This window comes from Nothobranchius furzeri, chromosome 4 (genome assembly GCF_043380555.1).
Source record: "Nothobranchius furzeri strain GRZ-AD chromosome 4, NfurGRZ-RIMD1, whole genome shotgun sequence".
Taxonomy (NCBI): Eukaryota; Metazoa; Chordata; class Actinopteri; order Cyprinodontiformes; family Nothobranchiidae; genus Nothobranchius; species Nothobranchius furzeri.
The window spans coordinates 84,489,610-84,514,638 of NC_091744.1; the positions used below are offsets into that span (position 1 = coordinate 84,489,610).

At 43.9% G+C, this 25,029-nt stretch overlaps 1 protein-coding gene across 3 annotated transcripts in view; it reads right to left on the minus strand.

The window, feature by feature from the left end:
- kiaa1549la (KIAA1549-like a) overlaps positions 1-25,029 on the minus strand; it is a 134,346-nt gene that overhangs the window by 68,098 nt on the left and 41,219 nt on the right. For all 3 annotated transcript variants that reach the window (XM_070550536.1, XM_070550537.1, XM_070550535.1), the window contains exons 4-7: positions 21,644-21,759; positions 11,942-12,164; positions 4,794-4,927; positions 4,038-4,206 (exon numbers count right to left, since the gene is read on the minus strand). In XM_070550536.1, coding sequence (XP_070406637.1) covers positions 4,038-4,206; positions 4,794-4,927; positions 11,942-12,164; positions 21,644-21,759 — 642 coding nt within the window. The remainder of the gene's footprint in view (positions 1-4,037; positions 4,207-4,793; positions 4,928-11,941; positions 12,165-21,643; positions 21,760-25,029) is intronic.

Sequence of the window (25,029 nt, forward strand, 5' to 3'; positions counted from 1 at the left end):
TGTCGATGATCTGGGGTCATCAGAACCAATAAAAAGCTACAAAAAGACTCATTTGTAAACCTTCCTGACAAACTTCTACCCTAAAATGATGAAACTGACATCAGAAGTTGCACAGTCCTGATTACTACTAATCCACCTGCAGGAGCGATTTTCTAATCACAGATTCATTCCAATCAAACATTTTATTTCCTTATCTCAGACGCTACAGCCCTCTCTAGAATGACCTCCTGTGGAGCCTGATGCCGTTGCACACATTGGTGACTTTTCCTGTTCCCTGTGCTGATGTAAAAGTGTGTTTAGGCACAGCTGAACATCGCGTCTTAGAGATGATTAAAAGCCAGAATGAAAGGGTGAGGGTTTTGGGTTTTTAAAAGGCCGAGGCATTAACTCACCTCTTTGGTTTGGTTTTTTAAATGTTTTCTGCAGCCAAAGTTGTCTCTTTTCTCACACTTGTGACTCAGAAGCTAATCACAGACGGGTTTCTGGTGGGTTTCTGATGTCTGCAATGACTTGTTGTCTATTTTGAGAAGAGATTAGAAATGTCTACAAATCCTAGTGATACAAGAGCAGCCCCTCGTGCATGGATGACATTTTGGAAACTTCCTTGCAAATGCTGAACTTTGACTGTTTCATTTCCCTGTTTATTTGATGTTTTTCACACAAAATTCACAGTTCAAACAAACGAAAAGGAAAACACTCTTCTCACCCCGAGATTATAATCTCAAAGACCAGCAGGCTGTACTTACGGTAAAAACAAATCCCTTAAAGGTGTTGGACTGTCTTTAATCAATACTTTTGCAGGGGCCTCTAATAGGAAGGGATGCCTTAATCGACAGGTCTGCTGCAGGAGTCTTACTTCCTGATATTTGGACATCTTTCATAATATTCAGTCTGGGAACGCTCCATCGACGGCTCTTGGTCGTGCGGCAGGTTTCGAACGATCTCTGCATAATACTGGACAATGAACAACGCAACGGATGTCGGTAAACGAGGCGGTCCGCTGTTGAAGAAGGCAAAAATACATCCTTTTTTTCTAAATAAAAGACTTAAATACATCTTTCTACTCCTTATTCTAATAAAGCCCAAGTCAGGGTATCTGCAGGTTTAAGGGAGCCAAATTTAAGACTTTTTAAGACCTTTTTTAAGGCCACTTTGACAAAAATTTAAGCTATTTTTAAAAATTAAATCTAAGCTATAATTTCCAGCTATTGCCTGGAACCGGTGCTAACAACGTCGCGAACGTGGGATTAGCCATCCAGTTACCATTAAACTTGCACTTCCCCATGGCGCAAGCTCCCACTAGCTTAACCAGCTAATGTGCTCGTCTAAAAATAGCCCCCTTTCACAACCAACTGAATGTGTACGGTTCCGCTTACGCCAACATCGTACACAAAAAATGCTGAACGCTAACTAGAAATCCACGAAAATTTAATATAAATAAAAGAATCTTGTTTACTGGGTCTTTGGTAATTTAAGACATTTGGAAACTGTATTTAAGGATTATTTGTAATTTTCAAGGATTTTTAGGGCCTTAAATTTGGAAAAGCTAATTTAAGACTTTTTAAGATTTTTTAAGGACCCGCGGATACCCTGCCAAGTTTCAAACGAGCTGTCGCCATCTTGTTCCACTCTGCCGCATCAACCCGCCCAACAAACTATTAGAGCGCCTTGATTGGCCCACAAAGCCGATAGATCGGTTTGAAACTGATAGAGAGCTCTGATTGGCTCACCAGAATGCTGCTAGGGGTCGCGGATGTTCCAATGGAGCGTTCCAAGACCAAACTTTGCAAAGTAAGAATTTGGTCTAGTTCACTCGGATACATGTCTGGTGGAGCTTCTGCTGTGTTGTGGAGTTGCTAATGCTAACTTCTACTAGCTGAGAGGTTCTCTGCTGTTTCCTGGATGCTAAACCAAATACGTTTTTCCACGTTTTTGCATTTAAATCCATCCCTGAATAACCCCCGTATCGTGGTCTTACTACTTTATTCCATCTATTGGCTCGAAGAACGTCACGCCTCTCCTAAAAGGAATTAAGTTCTTCTAATCCAGGCTGAGATTTCTTCAAACTCTTCCTGATAATGCCCATTAGTAACAGTTAAAACAGCAGCTCCAACGACGCTGGAGTTCAAAGTGAAGCCCCACCGTCTCCTCGACTTTGACACGTTTCCAGTCATTTCGATTCTCCTCTCAGGAGAAGCGGGTCACACATACGTGAAGTCACGAATCATGCATGGCCCTGCAGTGGACTCCGTGTTTCTCTGCGGCTAATGGTGTTGAAGGGATCAAACAAACTCTTTTAAAGTCCGCCTCAGCCGGACGCAGACTGACCACAGAGAGAAATCAACACGAGTTACGTAAGGACTAAAAAACACGAGGGGAGAGAGCTAATTCTCAGAGATGTTGGCTTTCTCTGGAAGGAAAACAAACGGCAGCAGGACTGATTCAGTGCTTCTCCTTTTCTGCTCGACGCGCCTCGGTTCCTCCTGTGTCAGTGCCGATACCCTCCGCTCCTGTCAATCCTCCTCCTCTTCATCCTGACCCTTTCAAAAGCAAAATACAGATCCAAGTGGAAAAAAATCTGCACTTCTTCTCTCGCTGCTGCAGAAAAACTGTTTCTATAAATCTGCTTTCATCATTTTCAGCCTGAGGCAAGTTGAGAAAAAACACATTTAAAATGTGTCTGATACCTAAATAAGGGGCAGCAATGTTCTTCATGGTGGACAACTCATAAAACAGACAAACACACCAACTCAAGCTAGAAAAAAGGTTTTTACCTGATTTAACAAAGGAGAACAAGATTTTCACGACTTCCTTTTCAGCGAAAGTTGTTAGCAGTCAGAACGTACTTCCTTAAAAAGCGAGTAACACCTAAATCTAATTAGTTTTGCTGATAACCTGTATGGATGAGAGTCTAATAGTCATGTAGGCATATGTGGTCATTTTCTCTGTCAGTGCGCTCCATCCAGGGCAGCTGTGGCTACATCGTAGCTCATCACCACCAGTGTGTGAATGTGTGTGTGAATGGATGAATGATTCACCGTAGTGTAAAGCGCTTTGGAGACTCTGAAAGATGCTATAAGAGCGGGTTATTTATTATTTTGACATTAATTGAGCCTAAAACCGTAATTAGATCTCCCTCTTCAGGTTAACTCTGCTCTACACTGAGCCACAGCTGATGGCTAAGAGGTGCAGAGGGACGTTGTCTGTACCGTACCACATGGCGGCCCTGCACTGGACTCCAGCTGAGTCTCGGCCGACGTACAACGATACAGTTCAGAGCCGCTCACCTCCTTACAAAAGATGTCCTTATCTCTGTCTTCTAGTGAGAAAACCCTTCAGCCTGCTGCAGTTTCTCTGTTTGCTTGTTCTACTGAGCGGTGTGTGTGTGTGTGTGTGTGTGTGTGTGTGTGTGTGTGTGTGTGTGTGTGTGTGTGTGTGTGTGTGTGTGTGTGTGTGTGTGTGTGTGTGTGTGTGTGTGTGAGAGCACTCGCTTGGTAAAGGCTCAGTTCTACTGAAAGACCCCAGGAGCGTGCGGAGGGTTGAGGGCGGTGCTGTCAATCACTGCTTCAGCGCCGCTCTCTCAGTACGCCAGGCGATGCCTCCTTTAGGTGGATTTTTCAGGAAGTGTGGGTGAAGTAAGACTCCACCCAGCGGGCGAGCGACCCTTTAAACTTAACTGTTATCTGAAACCTGTTACAAAATATTTAGATGTCTGCTTCTGACTTTCTCTCTTTTTAAAACTTACATTTTGGATTTCTAAATTTTTATTTAATAATGAACCTAATTTTAATTTCATTTGAGGACATCAATCAATTTTTGCTGTGAAAAACTATAAAAGGTCTGACTTTGGATCAATTAACCAAATTAAATGTTTTTTCTGCATTACTTTTAAACGCCAAAGTTGCTGACGTGTTTAAATAGATCTGTTCTAACATCAGTTTGGTATTTAGATCCATGCCAAATGTATGCAACAGCTAGTATGAACGCTAAAGCACAGCTAATAGCTGAGTGCTAACAGAAGAAGAATCTGTTCTTACGCTCGGCGATGACCAGCGGAGGGTAGAACAGGAAGTATCCCACCAGCTCTGCAGTCAGCTGGTTGAGGAGACCGCTGGAGATCGTCCCGTTCAGAACTGCGTCCTGGTTTTTCACCAAATAAACGAGAGAAACGGAGGGGGAGCCCGGCTCCTGGGACACACTCAGGATCTGGGAACAGAAAAAAAAAACCTGTCTGAATCTGGAAAAATCGGATTTTCAGACTTTTGGAGCATTTGGAGCAACAAGGCAAACAAGCAGCCTTTTAATTTAAAACATCCATGCAGAAATATCTCCAGATTCACATGAAGAATGCATAACAGAGCTTCAGAAACTCAAGAACAAGGTTTTATTCTCTCCGAGTCCTGTGTGGCGCTCCAAATGTAATGCAGCCGAGTCGCTATGGAGATTCCAGACACTAGAAAATCCCAGCACATTTCTCAGTGTTAATATTTCAGAGGATGAATTATGAATGGACCCTATATCTGCTTGTTGAGACCTACTTTTTGATTACGAGAGTGTGCATGCAGTCTATAGCCTGCAGTCCTACGACTACCAAACTTGAAAACAATGTAAAGAAAGAGATTTTTTACTGAATCTGCCACTTTGCACAAGTAAAACATTTGTGCTGAATGTCCCTGAACTGGTGTGCGAGGCTGAAAATCCACCTGGAGCTTTGTTTTAAACCTGACTAGCGTGCTAAACGCAAACGTAGCCATTCAGCTGCCTGCAGAAAGTAGCCCGCGTGCACTCGCTACCTCCACGGTGAGTCTGCTGTAGGTCTCCAGGACTTTATCCTGAGCCTCTTCGAAGGCGTTCTCCAGCCGCTGCTCCAACATCCGGACGAAGCCGCAGGAGAAGACGTTGTCCGTCGGCCCGACAAACCTCAGTACTGGAAATCAGGCGTCAAAGAAAAGGGAGCATTACTTCTACGGTCTGTGACGATGGAGAGCATGGATGCGTAGAAATGAGGGAGACAGTTTAACAGCAAACACTTTAAACAAATAAATAACAAAAAATTATGGAGGTGATGTGGATAATACTTCTGCTCATATAAAATATAAGCAAGGGTGAACAAAACTGGTGCGCACCAAAAATAATGGATGCAAGCCGGTTTATTTTTCATGACACTCGTCCTCGTAAGCAATCTTTTTGACATTTTCAATCGTCGTCGTCGTCTTCCTCCGCTTATCCGGGTCCGGGTCGCGGCAGCATCCCAACTAGAGAGCTCCAGGCCGTCCTCTCCCCGGCCACCTCCACCAGCTCCTCCGGCAGGACCCCAAGGCGTTCCCGGACCAGATTGGAGATGTAACCTCTCCAACGTGTCCTGGGTCGACCCGGGGGCCTCCTGCCGGCAGGACATGCCCGAAACACCTCCCCAGGGAGGCGTCCAGGAGGCATCCTGACCAGATACCCAAACCACCTCAAATGACTCCTTTCGATCCGGAGGAACAGCGGTTCTACTCCGAGTCCCTCCCGAATGTCCGAGCTCCTCACCCTATCTCTAAGGCTGAGCCCGGCCACCCTACGGAGGAGACTCATTTCGGCCGCTTGTATCCGCGATCTCGTTCTTTCGGTCATTACCCAAAGCTCATGACCATAGGTGAGGATTGGGACGTAGATCGACCGGTAAATCGAGAGCCTGGCTTTCTGGCTCAGCTCCCTCTTCACCACGACAGATCGGCTCAGCGTCCGTTTCACTGCAGACGCCGAACCAATCCGCCTGTCGATCTCCCGATCCCTCCTACCCTCACTCCACTTGAGGTAGGACCTCTCCCCCGACCCGGAGTTTGCAATAATTAAGAAATTGATCAAATCCCTTGACCTCCTTAAGCTGTCTTATCACTGCTCTGCAACTGTTGGGGACCAGTTGGACACAAGAAACCTTACAAACGTTAGTTGGAATTATGCTAAACTGCGATTTGGTGTGGTTTTCTTATTTCATCTTAAACTGACCTAATTATGTCACCAGTGACCTATTTTATCAGGGTTTCGTCGCCAACCCCTCCCACAGTCGTCTCATATTTCTCAAACTTGCTGAAACTAATTTGAGAATCATTGAAGAAGGGTTCGAGACTGCTTCCAGGTGCCCCACAACACCTTTGCAACTAATTTGTGCAAAAAAAAATTGGAATATGCAGAAAATTCCAGAGAGACATAAACAAGAACCAGTAAGGCCATTGAGAGGATTGGAGGCATTTTGTTTGCAAACAGGGAGAAGTTAAAACAAGCTGACTGAATCTTTCCCTACTCAGTCTTGTTATGGTTGATTTTTGTTGAACTTCTGAGTGAGTTCTGAGTTGTTGGCATTAATGAAACTGTAATAGGTTGTCTGTGGGACCACAGAGGACCAAAGGATGAGGATTATCGCCTCTAGGTAAAACAAGGACGATGAAAAAAACCATCTGCAGCCCCACCGGGTAACAATACCGAGTCCATCAGCAGCTTATGGAGGATGATATTAATGTGTCTAGCATCGATGTCCTCCCACTTTTCGTCCACTATTTCATCATCGTTTCAAAAAGCAGCAGTAGACGTGGAACGATCTTCTGACCTAAATTCAGCGTGCTGCTGATCTACCTTCAAAGACCCAACACCCTTCACCGGCTCTCAGGCTGAATCACTTTGCAGGCACAAACATTGCTGACCCAGTTGGTAATCTCGTGCAAATTGTGCTTTAAATTGCTAATGTGTTCATGGATAATGAGCTGATGGATTTTTTTTTTGTCTGTGCTGCAAAACACTTTAATCAAATTCAGTACTTGGTCACACGGAAATCACAGCAACAATCAGCAAGCGCATCACTAAACGCATCAGTCTGCTGACTGCTCAGACTGTCTGGGAGCGGAGCAACCCAGGGGCTAACGGATGACTCTGAGCTAGCTCACGACGCGCTCTAGCCCCACCTCCCGGAGCCGTTTATCAATCATCTCTTTGGTGTTTTTATGAAACAGAACGGATAAATCCGGTCATCTGTCCAAATATCAGTCAGGTACCTGAGCCCTCGCTGCAGATTCAGCTTGCTCGGTGGCCTAGTGGTATGAGACCGGGAGGTCGTGGGTTCAAATCCGTGGTTGGGTTTCAAAATGGGACCCAATGCTTACCAGCTTTACACTTTGCATCAAGGGGTTGGATTTGGAGTTAAACCACCAAATAGTTCCTGAGCTAGCCATGTCTGGAGCTCACCGCTCCCCCGGGGGATGGATGGGTCAAATGCAGAGAAATCATCTCGCCCGTGCGTGACGACTAATGGGTCTTAGCTAAGAGCTAATCCGTAGATGTGTCCTCCTGCCTCTGGGTGTGAGCCAGTCTCCTTCACTGTTGGTCTTTAGGTCCAGTCTGAAGGCCCACTTTACTAAATGAGAGTGCTTGGCAACATCGTCCTACTCTTTGCTGTTTTTAATGTTTGCACGTTGTTTTCTTTTTTAGTGAATTCTGAACTGGGTTAATTATTTTGGATAAATGGTTTATTGAGTGTCTGATTTTTGTGTTCAGCGCCTTGGGCGTCCAGTGAGGTCGTCAAAGGGGCTTTATAAATAAAGTTAAGTAAAGTATCCCAGGATGCAACAGTGACCTGCTACAGGAGGGGGTTCGGCTCAGGCCCTGTACACATGAGATCCACTAAATCATGTTTTCTTCTACACTTTTGGCCCTTTGAAGTTAAACGGCACCGACAACGATTCTTTCAAAAAAAAAAAACCTACCAAGTCGCCGCAGGTGTGAAAACACCTTTAGTTTAGTATTTTCTCTCACAACTTCCTGTGGGTTTGTTTCTGTTGGTTATTATTTGAGATTTCTAGTTTGTCTTCACTGTATCTGTGATTGTTTCACGGGTTCTCCGCTGCCCTGCGGTGTTCTGAGTTATTAAAGTTCTTTGGTTCCTTTAACCTGCCTGGATTCTGCGTTCTGGTTCTCCGCCGTCTCAGATGCTCTCCTGCTCGCAGCGTAAGTGGCTTGTTGCTTCACAGCAGCAAATGATTTGATGGAAACCATTGATTCCTGTTTGTTTAGCATCACTGTGCTTCTTCCAGCATCAATACTGACTTCAGCATAAATGAAAGAGGTGGTAATTTTCAGAAATGATGCTTCCTTGGTGTGGAGCCATCGCTGGGGCGTGAAAACATAGAATGTAAAAAAACACAAACAGACGGACAGGAAGGAGAATCAAACGTAACGTCTGTCACAAAAGGATGAGTAACTCAAAGAGGGAAACAGCGGAGTAGAAGGATCAATAAGTGACTGAAATGCACTTTGTTTCTTAGGTGTGTGTGTGTGTGTGTGTGTGTGTGTGTGTGTGTGTGTGTGTGTGTGTGTGTGTGTGCTCAGGTCTCTTACTGCATTTATAGAGCAAATGACCACATTAGTTCACTTGTGCACACGTAGAGTTTCCATTTTGTTAATGTTGTATTTTGTTGTAAATGCACAAAATTATTGGCTAAAAGTCTGAATTATTTTTGCGATTTATCCTAAATTTATTTGTAATTTGATCACCGACCTCTCCCCAACCTGTCTCACACTTTGTTACACTTGAGAATGGTGAAGGCCAAATTCCAGCGGGTTTAAGATGCAGGTCGGCTACTGTTACAGGAAGTCTGGATGTGTGTGTGTGTGTGTGTGTGTGTGTGTGTGTGTGTGTGTGTGTGTGTGTGTGTGTGTGTGTGTGTGTGTGTGTGTGTGTGTGTGTGTGAGAGAGAGAGAGAGAGAGAGAGAGAGAGAGAGAGAGAGAGAGAGAGAGAGAGAGAGAGAGAAAGAGAGAGAGAGAGAGAGACAGTGTATCTGCAGGTTTAAGGGAGCCAAATTTAAGACTTTTTAAGACCTTTTTTAAGGCCACTTTGACCAAATTTAAGCAATTTTTTAAAATGTCATTTAATCTATAATTTGCAGCTATTGCCTGAAACCGGTGCTAACCACTTCGCGAACGTGGGATTAGCCATCCAGTTACCATTAAACTTGCACTTCCCCATGGCGCAAGCTCCCACTAGCTTAACCAGCTAATGTGCTCATCTAAAAATAGTCCCCTTTCACATCCAACTGAATGTGTACGGTTCCACTTATGCCAATATGACACACATAAAATGCTGAACACCAACTAGAAATTCACGAAAATTTTATAGAAATAAAGTAATCTTGTTTATTGGGTCTTTGGTAATTTAAGACCTTTGGAAACTGTATTTAAGGATTATTTGTCATTTTTAAGGATTTTTAAGGCCTTAAATTTGGAAAAGCTAATTTAAGACTTTTTAAGGACCCGCGGATACCCTGGAGGGGGAGGGAGGGAGGGAGGGAGAGGGGGAGAGAGAGGGAGAGAGAGAGAGAGAGAGAGAGAGAGAGAGAGAGAGAGAGAGAGAGACCATGCATGCTGAGCAAGGACATGGATGCAACCATGAAAAATCGCTCATCTGAAGTTGCAGAGATGCAGAAAACATGCAGTGTTAAGAAAGCTGCAGAATACACAACATGAATAGATAATAAAGCACAAAACAAGCATTAAGAGATTGTAAAATGGACTCGGACTCTGAGAGCTTTAACAGCCACAGCAGAAACCACACATTCTGGCAGCATAATGGGTCCAGTTCATCAGAACATAAGCAGCTTAAGGATTATACTTTATTCATGTTTGAACTTCATAACTTTGTTCTTTTATATAAAATTTTAGTTTTGCTCAATCACAAACCAGCAACACACGTTCGTCTCCTCATTGAAAAACAGAATTCCTGTTAAACATTTAACTACAGGGAGTGCAGAATTATTAGGCAAATGAGTATTTTGTCCACATCATCCTCTTCATGCATGTTGTCTTACTCCAAGCTCTATCGGCTCGAAGGCCTACTACCAGTTAAGCATATTAGGTGATGTGCATCTCTGTCATGAGAAGGGGTGTGGTCTAATGACATCAACACCCTATATCAGGTGTGCATAATTATTAGGCAACTTGCTTTCCTTTGGAAAACGGGTCAAAAGAAGGACTTGACAGGCTCAGAAAAGTCTAAAATAGTGAGATATCTTGCAGAGGGATGCAGCAGTCTTAAAATTGCAAAGCTTCTGAAGCGTAATCATCGAACAATCAAGCGTTTCATTCTAAATAGTCAACAGGGTCGCAAGAAGCGTGTGGACAAACCAAGGTGCTAAATAACTGCCCATGAAGTGAGAAAAGTCAAGCGTGCAGCTGCCAAGATGCCACTTGCCACCAGTTTGGCCGTATTTCAGAGCTGCAACATCACTGGAGTGCCCAAAAGCACAAGGTGTGCAATACTCAGAGACATGGCCAAGGTAAGAAAGGCTGAAAGACAACCACCACTGAACAAGACACACAAGCTGAAACGTCAAGACTGGGCCAAGAAATATCTCCAGACTGATGTTTCTAAGGTTTTATGGACTGATGGAATGAGAGTGAGTCTTGATGAGCCAGATGGACCGGCCCGTGGCTGGACTGGTAAAGGGCAGAGAGCTCCAGTCCGACTCAGACGCCAGCAAGGTGGAGGTGGAGTACTGGTTTGGGCTGGTATCATCAAAGATGAGCTTGTGGGGCCTTTTCGGGTTGAGGATGGAGTCGAGCTCAACTCCCAGTCCTACTGCCAGTTTCTGGAAGACACCTTCTTCAAGCAGTGGTACAGGAAGAAGTCTGCATCTTCAAGAAAAACAGGATTTTCATGCAGGACAATGCTCCATCACACGCGTCCAAGTACTCCACAGCGTGGCTGGCAAGAAAGGGTATAAAAGAAGGAAAACTAATGACATGGCCTCCTTGTTCACCTGATCTGAACCCCATTGAGAACCTGTGGTCCATCATCAAATGTGAGATTTACAAGGAGGGAAACGGTACACCTCTCTGAACCGTGTCTGGGAGGCTGTGGTTGCTGCTGCACGCGATGTTGATGGTGAACAGATCAAAACACTGACAGAGTCCATGGATGGCAGGCTTTTGAGTGTCCTTGCAAAGAAAGGTGGCTATACTGGTCGCTGATTTGTTTTTGAATGTCAGAAATGTATATTTGGGAATGTGGAGATGTTATATTGGTTTCACTGGTAAAAATAAATAATAGAAATGGGATATTTGTTTTTGTTAAGTTGCCTAATAATTACACACAGTAATAGTCACCTGCACACACAGGTATCCCCCTAAAATAGCTAAAACTAAAAACTTCTTCCAAAAACATTCAGCTTTGATATTAATGAGTTTTTTTGGGTTCATTGAGAACATGGTTGTTGTTCAATAATAAAATGATTCCTCAAAAATACAACTTGCCTAATAATTCTGCGCTCCCTGTATATCCTCTGATCAACAGAACTGCACTAAATGTGTGTGTGTGTGTGTGTGTGAGAGACGAAGTGAAAGGACCAATTTGCCTTTTTGCTCTGCAATCATGAGTCTGTAGAGGATTTGGGGTCCCGAGGACAAAAGAGAGCTGACAAGTAATCAGAATGTTCTAATTCTGTCGTCTCTGCTGTTTTGGTTTCATATCGGATCTCTCTCTCTCTCTCTCTCTCTCTCTCTCTCTCTCTCTCTCTCTCTCTCTCTCTCTCTCTCTCTCTCTCTCTCTCTCTCTCTCTCTCTCTCTCTCTCTCTCTCTCTCTCTCTCTCTCTCTCTCTCTCTCTCTCTCTCTCTCTCTCTCTCTCTCTCTCTCTCTCTCTCTCTCTCTCTCTCTCTCTCTCTCTCTCTCTCTCTCTCTCTCTCTCTCTCTCTCTCTCTCTCTCTCTCTCTCTCTCTCTCTCTCTCTCTCTCTCTCTCTCTCTCTCTCTCTCTCTCTCTCTCTCTCTCTCTCTCTCTCTCTCTCTCTCTCTCTCTCTCTCTCTCTCTCTCTCTCTCTCTCTCTCTCTCTCTCTCTCTCTCTCTCTCTCTCTCTCTCTCTCTCTCTCTCTCTCTGAGGTCCTGCGTTTAGAATAACGGGTTTTTAATGTGGTTACCTGTTTTTAGCTGCAGATGAATCTTTGGAGCAGGCATCCAGGTTGCCACAGGAAGCAGGACGGCCTTGACCAATGGGGTGTGCTGCCGGATGTCAGACAGCAGCTTGTCAAAGCCGTAAACATTCAGAGCGTCCACCACCAGAGAGGAAATGTAGACGGTTTTCCCGCTGGTCACGTAGTAACCCAGAGTCACGTTGTGGGGGCTGCAGTCGTCTCGCTCCACCTGCGTCAGAAGAAACACTCCGGCTATTTTTACATCTAAGGGAGGCCATTCTTCATTTTCATAGAAATAAAACTGGTTGTTGCTTCTTTATGCAGAGAAAAATGTTCCTGAGATCAAAAAGCAGGTGAAACAAGCGTCGAGCTCCAGGTTTAAAGACGCGTTTTAATCTCCGAGTTTAAAGACAAGCATCAGAATACAAACATTTCTAATCTTTGCATTTCATTTCTTTTCAGATGCGCCTGAAGGACACTTTTTGGTTTCAATAGTGAGATTTCTGGCTTTGCGCTGGAACAAAACACAGACAATGGTGGTGAGTTAAAGGCGGTATTTGTGGAACTTTACACCACCCACCTTCCCGCACCCTCCAGTAACCACAGAGTAGCTGTGGTCGGCATCCTTCCTTTACTTTCTCTCTCTCACAGCCTGAACACAAACTGGCTGCTGCTTCTTTTTACATGAAAACACACATCTCGTATCTCCTCCTCCTCCTCCTCTTCTCTTCTCGTATCTTTTCTCCTCTCTGTGTCGACGAGAATCGGACAAAATTCCTCCAACTGTCGTAACTCCAGGTACCTTCTGCCTTCCAACCTCCTGTAAGGTTTCACACAAAGCTTTAGCCCCAGTTTTTCAGGCAGCTCTTTAGTTTTTAATTACACTCGTTCTTCTCTTCGTCCCACCGCTGGGTTTTGCATTTCATTAGAAAACAAAAAAAGAGCTTTAGGATCTTGCATTTGAAGTCAAACAGAGCAAGCACAGAATTAAACATTTACAATTTGCTTCAGAAGCTTTACTGTCTGCACTATTTCTGTGTGTGTGTGTGTGTGTGTGTGTGTGTGTGTGTGTGTGTGTGTGTGTGTGTGTGTGTGTGCGAGTGCGCGCGTGCGTGCATGCATGCATGTGTGTGTGTGTTTGTGCATGCATGCGTGTGTTTGTGCATGCATGCGTGTGCGTATGTGTGTGTGTGTGTGCGTGCGTGCATGTGTGTGCATGTGCATGTGTGTGCTTGCATGTGTGTGTGTGTGTGTGTGTGTGTGTGTGTGCATGCGTGTTTGTGTGCGTATGCGTGTGTGTGTGTGTGTGTGTGCATGTGCATGTGTGTGTGCGTGCGTGCGTGTTTGTGCATGTGCATGTGTGTGCGTGCATGTGTGTGTGTGCATGCGTGTGTGTGCATGCGTGTGTGTGTGTGTGTGCGTGCATGTGCGTGTGTGTGTGCATGCGTGTTTGTGTGCATATGTGTGCGTGTGTGTGTGCATGCGTGTGCGTGTGTGTGTGCGTGTGTGTGTGCATGCGTGTGTGTGTGTGTGTGTGTGTGTGTGTGTGTGTGTGTGTGTGTGTGTGTGTGTGTGTGTGTGTGTGTGTGTGTGTGTGTGTGCGCATGTGTGTGCATGTGCATGTGTGTGCGTGCGTGCATGCATGTGTGTGTTTGTGCATGCATGTGTGTGCGTATGTGTGTGTGTGTGTGCGTGCGTGCATGTGTGTGCATGTGCATGTGTGTGCTTGCATGTGTGTGTGTGTGTGTGTGTGTGTGTGTGTGTGTGTGTGCATGCGTGTTTGTGTGCGTATGCGTGTGTGTGTGTGTGTGTGTGTGCATGTGCATGTGTGTGTGCGTGCGTGCGTGTTTGTGCGTGCGTGCGTGTTTGTTTGTGTGCCTGCATGTGTGTGTGTGTGTGTGCGCGCGCGCATGCACATGCATGCTTCCCTCCTGCTCTGTAAACTGACCACATCCTGGGATGCGACGCTCCATCTCCTGATTCCGACATTCGTCACAATCCGAGTGTTTTCATGATTACTGAGATTCCAGCACTAATTCCCATTTATGAGCTTCTGACCAGTCGAACGTCTCTAATGCTGATGTTCCGGTGGCCTCGTCACAGATGTTAGTGACCGTTTTTAAATGCTCCAAAAGACGAAGACCTTTTGGTGTGTGGGTGTGAGAAGGGGGGTGGGGTGGGGGGTGGGGGGTGGATATACGTTTAAATAAAACATGTGTCAACACCTTCCTTTCTAAAATATAAAGAAACGGAGCAAGACTTGGGAGGCTCACAGGAGCCACGCCACTGGTTTCCTGACAGAACGTCACATTGAATCAGAAGGTTTGGTACCACCATGCATTTATATAAAGTAAATGTAATATTTCAGCTTTACGTTTCCTAAAACACGACTTCATCACGTGGCTGCTACAACCTGTTTGTCCCTGATGATCCTCAGGTTTCATTTCCTATTGATCCTTGAAGGCTGAGCGAAGAACAGGAACTTGATCCTTCTATTAATAACCCAGGAACATGTTTATTACGTTTTAAAGAAGAAAAATGGGTGAGCTAAAGCGCCAGTGACGTCTTTAGTATCTGTAATATTTATATCCTTGATCACAGCTGCAACAACGTTCGGAGCGAAAATGGCTTTTTGTTGCTAATTTGCAGGAAATATCTAGAAGAAAGTAGCTAAGGGTCCTCAGAAATGTAGCTAGGTTCGTCACTAGGCGTTAGGAACAGCGACAGGACCAGGGCATTGCAGGAGAATGTATGAAGAAGACATTTATTATTTCCATTTTTATTTTATGTTTCCATTTTTATTTTATGTTTATTTTATGTTTCCATTTTTATTTTATGTTTATTATTTCCATCATCTAACACTGATGATGACACCTATATAGGCCATAAAGAGGAATGTGGTTTGTGTTGTTTTGTCACGTTTCCTATGAACACACTAAACCTACAGCTGATAACCTTTACTTATTATTACAGTCAGGTCTCCATATACAATATATGATATCCACGAGCACGTGAGGATGTGTTTCAGCTGCTAACAGTCACCAGAATTAAAATAGATAATTAAACAAGTAAGAACGCTAACGCGATATCTTCATCCATCGTCACCCGCGAGCTACACATGCAGGGAAATCTGTCCAGTGTTGCCAGATCCAAAATCCCACAATATCGTACAGAGAGGCCTAAATTATCGTTTTTCAGTACAAATTATCGTACATTATAAATTTGATAATAACGTTCTATAAACGACTTCTCACTCCAATATAATATAACAAAGAAGGTGTTTTATATTGCCCTGTTTAAATAAACATCTTTAAAACCAGTAATATAATGCTTATAAACCTGTAGAGTGTGTCGGCACCACTAACGACCTCCACGCATTGACACAATATGCACATTTGCGCAGTCCTATTTATTTCATTTCTACATAGGTTAAAAGCACGCGACAAAACGTCACAGCAGTGGGAAAATTGACCCAATAAATGACAAAGCAGCCTACTCACCTAGTTGCTGATCTCGATCTCCTCATCTGATTCACTGTCTGTTGCAGCAGAATGCCTTTAATCACCTGTACTAAGTGGTCTGTGCTTCTCATTGCAATGTTGTGCTCGGCTAAAAGGCCACAAAGCCGTGTTACTAGATGCAATGTGAAATTATCGTACGTTTGAGGATTTTTGAAACTATTGATCGTACATCGTACAGAGCCCAAAATTATGGTACAAATACGATAATTATCGTACATCTGGCAACACTGAATCTGTCCGACTTAAACGCCGGCTTTCAGCCACTCCCCCTGCTGCTCTCGTCTGCTTTCCAGGCGAGGCGCTGCTCAACTCGAACACGGCCAATGACAATGACAAATCAAACGTCTACATGCTTGGAAACACCTGTATTTAATCAAACTCATAAGCAACATGACTTTAGTGGTCAACCTAAACAACTTCATATCATAAACAAAACAATATTCACCAACCACTGGCGTCTTTAGAGTCAACTCATGAGTAGAGCTTGCTTGCTTGTTGAACCTTGTTTGAGAACAGAACCCCCACCATCTTTGCCCAGGTGTTTTTCATCACCAATCGGTGGCCATTTTGCCTGTGCTTTCTGGGGGATGTAGTTCTCAGTGGCGGCTGAGCACTATCACCTCCAATTGTTCAGCTTTAACTCAACAATGTACAAATTTTCTTCCAATTTTCTCATTTATTTTAAAAGAAATTTCACTTGTTTTTTGTCTGTGTTATTTCTAGTTGCTAAAAATCCTTTTGTGTTTCACCCCGCTGCATTAAAAGTGTTTTATAAATAAAGTTTTATTATTTATGTACAAAATCTAGACTTTCTATCTACGCGACCATGAATATTAAACCATTTCTTCTGTTTACATTCACATTAATATGAACCATGATGGGAAAGGTGATAAAAGTCACATTATTGCCTTCACAGGAAACACGCTGAGTTTTGTTTTGCATGTTTGAAAAGCTGCTTTGTGCCTAAGAAGCCCAGCGGACCTGACCTTCCTGCCAACAGTGGACAGCTGTTAGACTCGTGCAATTACAATTAACAACAACGCTCAACGACGCACCTCATTAAACCTGCTGCATGACGCACCTCATTAAACCTGCTGCATGCTAATTTCATGCCGTTTAACCAAGCCCAACTGGCCAGAGTTGACTCATCAGCATCCCGGTGACGCCCTTATCTCCTGGTTTTAAGCACTTTCATTTTCTCATTCTTGCTGCTGTTTTTGTTGCCTCTCCAGTGATTAATCTTTGTTATTGGACGATGTTTTTCCACGTGGAGGATGAGAGCTGACGAGTGTGTCTGCATGTGTGCAGCTCGGGTAGATGAAAGTGGACTGGAGCTTAGAGACACTGAGTCACTCCCCGGATGGCTCACAAACAACCGGATAAAAATAGAAAAAGAATGAAGAGGAAGACAGACAGAAAACGAGATGAAGGGAGGCAGGTGGACCGACAGAGAGGGGGACAGGAACAACGGGCAACACGGCCTGACTGGCAGGAAATCAATCATCTTGAACCGAGGATGCAAACTTATCAGGGAGATGAGGGAGGACGGTAGCATGATAAATGTAAATATTGAGATGTGCACAAAAGGGAGAGGCTGAGAGTGATCATTAGAGACAAATGATGACACAAATCCTATGGTTGAAAAGGTGCAGCGCATGAAAAAAGGCAAAATGGGAGTCCCACAGCTACGATGTAAGAACAAAAATCATACTGGAGTGTATAAACCTCACTTTTAACAGGTCGTAATTATTCAAACATGGATGCAGTCTGAACTAGTCCCCATCCATAAAAGTCCCTCTGAGGTGGAAAAGCAGCAGAAGAATATTTAGATGATGACATGAGTGGAAATAAACAGACTTGATGAAAAAAATGGGAACAAAATGGCACAAATGAAACAAAATCATCTAATTATTATTATTATTATTAGATCTCTTACCACTGCTATGCTGATGATACCCAGCTCTAGCTCTCATTCCCACCTGATGACCAAACAGCTTCAGCACCAATCTCGGACTCACTGACACATTGAGGTGGATGAAAGTCCATCACCTCCATCTGAACCAGGGGTGGGGAACCCTGGTCCATCGAGGGACGCCATCCAGCATATTCTAGTTTCAACCCTGATTCAGCACACCCGATTTCCATCAACAGGTGAGCAACAGGCTTCTGCAGAGCTGGACGACCTGCTGGACAGGTGAATCAACCACCGAATTCCTTGGAGCAGACCCATGCAGGACACCAGCCCTCGAGGACCAGGGTTCCCCATGCCTGATCTAAACCTCCAGAACCGCGCCGCTCATCTTCCCAGCCAAACCAAACACGCAGCTCTACATTCCAATGCCTCCATCAAAGGTAGCTGGGCATTGTGACCATTGACCAGCTGACCTTTAATGGTCACGTGGTCTCCGTTACACATTCACGCTACTTTGCAGGCCACTCTACTCCTGGTGCAGCCTGTGGTTATCTCCTGCCTTCACTACTGTAGAGACCACCTAACTAGTCTCCCAGGCTGTACTGTAAAAGCACACATCACCCCTCCCCTTAGCTGCCTAAATCAAATTCAAGCCACTAATGTTTGCCTCCAAACTCCTGAGTGGAACATGAGCCGGCCACTCCGGTGAAAGGAATGTCAGCTACCTGTGGCATCACCATGCTTAAGACTATCCAGACTCCGTACCTGTGTTGTTCCAAAATGGTGAAGGACCAACTGAGCTACCAGAACTGGAGTGTAACGGTATGAAATGACTGTTTTCCACCAAAAGTCATTCTCCCCCTCTCCTCTGACACAGAACTAGTCTGCATGAGTTATGGCCTCAAGGTCTCATGCATTTGTTTCTAACCTGCTTCTTTCCAGCTCAACAGAAGAATGAAGAACGGACTCTCTCCTTTTAATGAATCAAAGAACTCTATTTTAATAAAGCTAATCAAACAAAGTGTTAGTCAATAATAAGATGTGGCCAATCTGTGAAATCTAAATATTAATTACTTTATTATAATCCTATAGAATATAATAAGTAATATGACTTTAAATGTTTCCACTAGGACTGATCTCACGTAGCGCTAAGACATGACACATTGCTTTACTGATCCAATCAGAATCTGACAGATCTGACGGAGGCGTGGTATTGGTGGTGTTCGGTAAATCTGTCATCTTTTCATTCGACCATAAACCAAAACATCCGAAGTATAAAACTATGCCTACGTCATCTTTAACACCAGTTCAAAGCGTTCTAGAGAAGTTGTCGGAGTGGCCAATCCGTAACTTTCCTCTTCAGCCGAAAGAACCAACGACAAGCTGGATAAAATCTGTTGCTGTTCCAACTGCTGCAACGGTTCCTTTCAGAATAAAAGCTGAACCATCACGACCCCATTTTGGGTCTTGTTAGATGCCAACAAAACTGTCGTGACCCGGAAGTATCTCAAGACGGGTGGTCAGCTGCCGTGGCTGTTTCTACAGGCTTCGGCTCCATAAAGGTCAAGCTGGACCTCTACACCTCCTGATCTAACGGGGACGTCCGCTAAGGGTACGTAGACCGACAGAATGGCGTCGAATGTGTTTATGAATCTCCTAACCAAAGCTTAACGTGAAGACATCACCTTCAGTTCCCACCAGAACTAATCGCTTCTTCGGATTTGCTGGTTCTGAGCAACATTCCACATCACACCATTCTCCGTCTCATTCACCTTAGTTACACCATACATTTAGTGTTAAAATTAGTCTAGTTTTAATTTGTTTAGTAATAAATCTTTAAACTTTTAAAACTTGACTCTCTTCTGTTGTCTCTGAGTGAATACGAGGCTGTTATCTAATCTCTGCCATAAAAAGTTCCAATCTTCTGGTTAAAATAACCCAACAGATCCATAAGGTGGATTTAATATTTCCTATGGAATCCTACGCCTTATGGTTTATTAAATAACATGTAATTTTAATCATTACAGGAACGTCACAGTTTACCTCCAAGAAACTCTTGAAGAAGCAGCTCTTCGGAGAACATCTCCTACCCTAGCACCCATGCTGCACTTCCTTTTTCCTACTCGACTGCACTGTCTTTAGGCTCTTCCCTGTATGCACCCTACTTCTACACGGTCCCTTCGGACTAGTGGTCATTCCACCTGTGGTAACTGCTTTCTAACATTTAGGACGAGAGCATCTGCCATCATGACTATAAACAGATCTCACCAGGCAAACATCAGTTTACTTCTTAGTTGCGGGTGTTCATGTGCACATAAATGTTAAATAAAAAAAATAAATGCTGAATAAGAATGAAACTAACACAAATGTTTCCTGTTAGACGGCATAACAACGCAGTTTCACTTCAGGGCGACTTCATTAGTCATAAAAACTGAGCTAAATTTCAACTATTCAAAATGAAGTCCAGCTCCAACTCTACAACAACTGAACAGAAAACAAACTTTACAGCAGGAACGAGCGCAGCTGAGAGTCCCCGCTCGGCTCACCGATGCGTATGCGTTCAGCTTCGGGCTTAGACTTAAAACCGGGGCTTCGCCTTTCACTAATGGTCCCAGGAGGCTCAAGATGACTAGAAACGTGTGAAGAGCTCATTTACAAACACAGAAAACATTTAAAAAATGCAAACTTATTAAATGAAGTTTTTTATCTGTTTTTGCAAATGACCTCTTCACATCTGCATGACTTGTAGTGCGCTCATTCACATAAGCTACGCCGTCCCAATGTTTTTGCATCTTAGTGAAGCCTGATTATGTGATGTCAGTCAGCACAGTCAGATTGGCTAAAGGTTGGTTTATGCTTGACGCATCCGTGAGGTCCGCACGGCTCCGTGCGGCAAAATTGCGTAATTTTAACAACCACGCCCCTCCACTCCGCACGGCCCAAATTTTCCGCACCGCGCACCTAGGAAATTTTCTAACCACGCGGACGGTCGCACGCGGAAAAACATGGCGGACTGGCAAGAACTAGTATGGCAGAGGTTCGTAAATACAGACATTTGTATGATTCAGCTCTCAGAGATCACCGTGATCAGCTTCCGTTTCGCTAATGGTGCGTTCGCATTCTCCTCGGAACTCCGAATTTCCGACTAGAAGAACATGAACGCGCTCTAAAGTTTGGCTTCACTTTACTAAACGCGACGGGTGATTGGGTGAAGATGAAACCAGCGACAACGATCTAAGTGTGAGGCATCATCGTTTTAATCTGCTCCAGCAGCTAAATAAACTGTTTAAGATAACGTTAGCTTGATAAATTAGCTTCCATTGCCACCATTGTTATCAGCTAATGGTGCGCTCGGAAATTCCAACTTCCCAGTAGGAAAAATCAAATGAAAAAGGACGGAAAAAGGAATGAAGATACACAGTAAATTTAGTTCACAGTAAAGATGTTTGCTTCAGTTTAATTATCAGCTTATAAAACTACAAGGGCGATGTTAAAATACAAACAGTTGTATGTTATTTATCGTGATATTTATCAAATATGGTTATATATTGAGAAATATATATATATTTAATTATAAAAGAGAATTAAAATATTAAACACTCAAAAGTATCTAAAATTGGTACCGTTAAGTACCGGTATCGATTCCTAGGTACCGGGAATTAGTACCGAATCGATTCAGATGTCAAAGGTACCCATCCCTATCGACCTCGCTGTTCAGATACGGCCCAGAGAGCACATGAGCATCTGAAACATTTAATTTGGGTAACTTCGGTTTTATAATGATCTCCAAGTACCGAGCTTTGGGTGTGGGTGATTTAAAAATTACAAGCAAAATACTTTTTTATAACTTGATGTAGCTTGTGACCATATGAGACTGTCTAAATCAACCGTTTTATCCATATGCAGTGATCTAAACTCTGTCACCACCCACTTCCCTCTCCCGTTGTGGGATTTTTAGCCTTTGACCTTCACTCGCTGCGTTTCCAAGCCAGTGAGCTCATTTTCTGGCCACTGCTTTGAATTTACTGACTCACCACTCGCGCCCGGCACTTTTCCAGTCCAATTGGAAAAACAATTAACGCCAACTAACATCTTAATGCGTAGAGCCAGCTTCTGCACCGTAAATTCTGCATCTAAAGACCTTTAATAGACCTGACCCGAGCTTGTTTACCCCCCTGAACTCTATAATCATCCTCACACTGTTACTGGATATTGATTCATATATAAAAGCCACTAAAACGTGTTTATTAGTCAAATGCTGTGAGAACCACTGACCTGAGCGCTGGCGCTGGAATCGTTCAGGGCCCTCTGCAGGGCATGGCTCAGTCCTTTCGACAGGTTCTGTTTCAGAATCAGGTCCAGATGGTTCCGGCGAAGCTCAATGGACAGAACTGTTGGCATAAAAGAATTTGTGTTTTGGATTGGGTTCATGAGCAACTCTCCTGTATGGCTCTATTAACAGCCTCAGTTTGGATAAACAAAGATTAAGCCCGGTTCACATGGCAGGAATTTTAAAACTGTCAAATTATTTTTAAAACAATAGAAATAAAAAAATCAGGGATAAACTAGTTTTGGTCCTAGTGTGTGGTGTCCAGCAATGATCTCACACATGAAAATTTCCCATTCAGACAGGAAATCTTGCAAGACCAAGCACAACTTCAGAGTAAACAAACATGGCACATAGGAGCATGCGGCTTGCTTCACTCACTTTCTGATTGGCTGGATGTCACATTCAACAAGCGGCACACTTGTAAAAAAAGGGACTTTTTGGACTTTTTAATTTTTATGCTCGCAATTGCCCCCTCAGGCCAAAAGCGTAACAGCAGCTTCAATAGTAGGCTTGTGCATGCTGTACGTGCACAATCCTTAACGAAAATAACAGCTGAGACAGTCCTCTGTGTGTGTGTGTGTGTGTGTGTGTGTGTGTGTGTGTGTGTGTGTGTGTGCGTGTGTGTGTGTGTGTGTGTGTGTGTGTGCGTGTGTGTGTGTGTGTGTGTGTGTGTGTCCCGGAGGACAGAGGACAGGAGAACGCGCAGCTAATCAATTAAATAATTTGGTTCTGTACCTTTCTCTTCAGCACAGCCGACAAAGGTTTATGATGGGTCAGTCCTCCTGCATGCTCAGATCATTCCCTTCCCTTGCTTGAAAAATTGTTCCAAAATGAAAGTTGAACCCACATCTTTTTCATCTGTGAATTCAATGCTGTTTGGCGAGTCTCAAATAAAAATTTGGGCATCTTACTGTAAAAAAATATACCATTAATGTAAAAAAGAAACTCTAAATAAACTATCTTCACATCCAGAATCAAACCCAGGTCTTCTGCATGAGAGTCTGACATCTTACAAGGTGAGCTACACTCTAGTAACATTCACAGTATCTGTAACATTTATATCCTTGATGACAGCTGAAACAACGTCAAACCAAAGAACGGTTCGGAGCGAAAATGGCTATTTTGTTGCTAATTTGCAGGAAATATCGGACACATCCTCACATCAGTGGTTTGTAGTTTAAAATTTTTAAAATAAAGTCGGTAATCTTTTATTATTCATATTCCCGTTAAGTCCCTCCCCTGGCCTCTACAGCTAATTGAATCATCACACAAGGGGTGTTTCTCAATGTCAAGGCGCCTTGCTTACGAGGACACTGTCCTTCCTTGGTCAAAGAAATGGTTAAATGGAACAGACTTGCATTACGTGACCGCAGCTTCCACAGCGGTCACGTAATGTCACGTGACAAGGAAGATAACGTTATATTTTATACGTATTAGTTTCAATATAAATATATAACGAGACTTTTACTTTTAAAATTGTGTATATGTTTATTAAATTAAATATATAAGTGAGTTACTACCCGCTAGCCACCGAAGCTGCAACCACTAAGTAACTAACCAACCATAGATAACTTCTTTGGATCTAAAAAAAATAAACATTTTAAATTAGCTGACTTACTTTTTAACTTGAAAATTGTCCCCGAAGTAGCTGCCGGCTTCTGATCCGCTGTCTTTTTGAAAATACAACGGTGTATTGTGGGTAATTTTTGGCCAAGGCTAGGCTACAAGACACCTCCCATGTGTCCTTGCTCAGCTAGCTAAACGGCTAACAAATGGAGAGAACACACGCCTCAGTAGAACATGAACACTGGAACCGATTGGAACACGTCTTGGCGGCTCCTGATGACGTATCTCCTAGGCAATGGGAGCGGGGCCAAGACATCAAGGCAAGGTTCCTTGACATTGAGAAACACCCAAGCTGTCAGCCAACACAAATGTGCCCCAGTTCCCAACATGCACTCTGACGCACAGCTAGCTTAGCAAACCAACCTAGCTTGAAAAGCTAACTTGACCTGCAATCAATTAATGATAAACGACCCGCACTTGTATAGCGCTTTTCGGAGTCAGAGGACTCCAAAGCACTTTACACTACAGTGTATAGTTCACACACTGATGGTGATGAGATACACGATAGCCACAGCTGCCCTGGGGCACACTGACAGAGGTGAAGCTGCCGAGCACAGGCGCCACCGCTTCCTCCGATGTCAGCCTGCAAACTTCAAGCTAACTGTGGAAGAGGAGGGAGGGGAACCAAAAGGGATTTTTCTTTTGTGTGTTGGAGCTAAGTGATTAGCGTAGCATTCAACCTTACGCTACATCGGACAATAGTTTTAGCTTGTAGCATTAGCAGTGTTGTGCTAGCATCACGAGTGCCGTATTCCTGCGGGTTTTAGATATTTCCCTGCTTGAACGCCGCAGATTCGATTCAAATTAGAGTTAAACAGTTGCAGCAAAACCAGAGGAAGCTTGAGGGCATAATTCAGCAGTTAGAATCAGGTGTCAGAGCAGGAACATATCAAAAACACATGGCCGCAGAAGCCCTTTGTTAGAGTGGCTTTCAGTTCCTTTCAGAGGGGGAGGAGGAGCTACAGCCGTACAAATTCAAAATCATGTCCTCCTCTTCATGGTGACGTCATGCAGATCACGTACTGTTGCAAAGTGAAGATCGGGTCAAAAATCAGGAAGTTTACCCCACAGACATATATATGTAGACGCCCCGTGGACTGGCGCTGCCTATTGGAGCTGCCATGGTGGCCGGCCTCCATTTTAGATGGGTCTCCATTCACCCCCAGTGCATTCATTTCTACTGAGGAAGGCGTTTACCCAACTAACAACAGACATATGGATGGCATGACAATTAAATTATAAATATAATTAAACACAATAAATTTAAATATAAAATTCTGTCAGGTAGGCTAGAAAGGGCACGGCTAATCCCGCATTATCTGTTTTTAACTATGCCGGTTGTTGTAACCGTAGGCTGCACAGAAATGGGCGCAGTTGCCCACCCTGCAGTGTCTTTGGAGAGTGAGGAGACCCATCCAATATGGCGGTGATGCTGTTACGCTCCCCAGCGCCCAATGGGGTCTTTACGTAATCATGTCTATGGATTACCCCGCCATGTGAACCAGGCCTTGTCATGTTTTGTAGGATGGTTAGGACCCAAAATGCAGAACCCAGGATGACACGAGGCAGGAGTAAATGTAAAGAGAAATCCTTTCATTGGTAGGATGATTCCAAAAAGAACATGAATCCAAAGGGCAGGAAGCCAAAGTCCAAAAATCCAGGGGATGATCAGGAGATCCAAAAAACACTAAAGGAACGAGCAGGA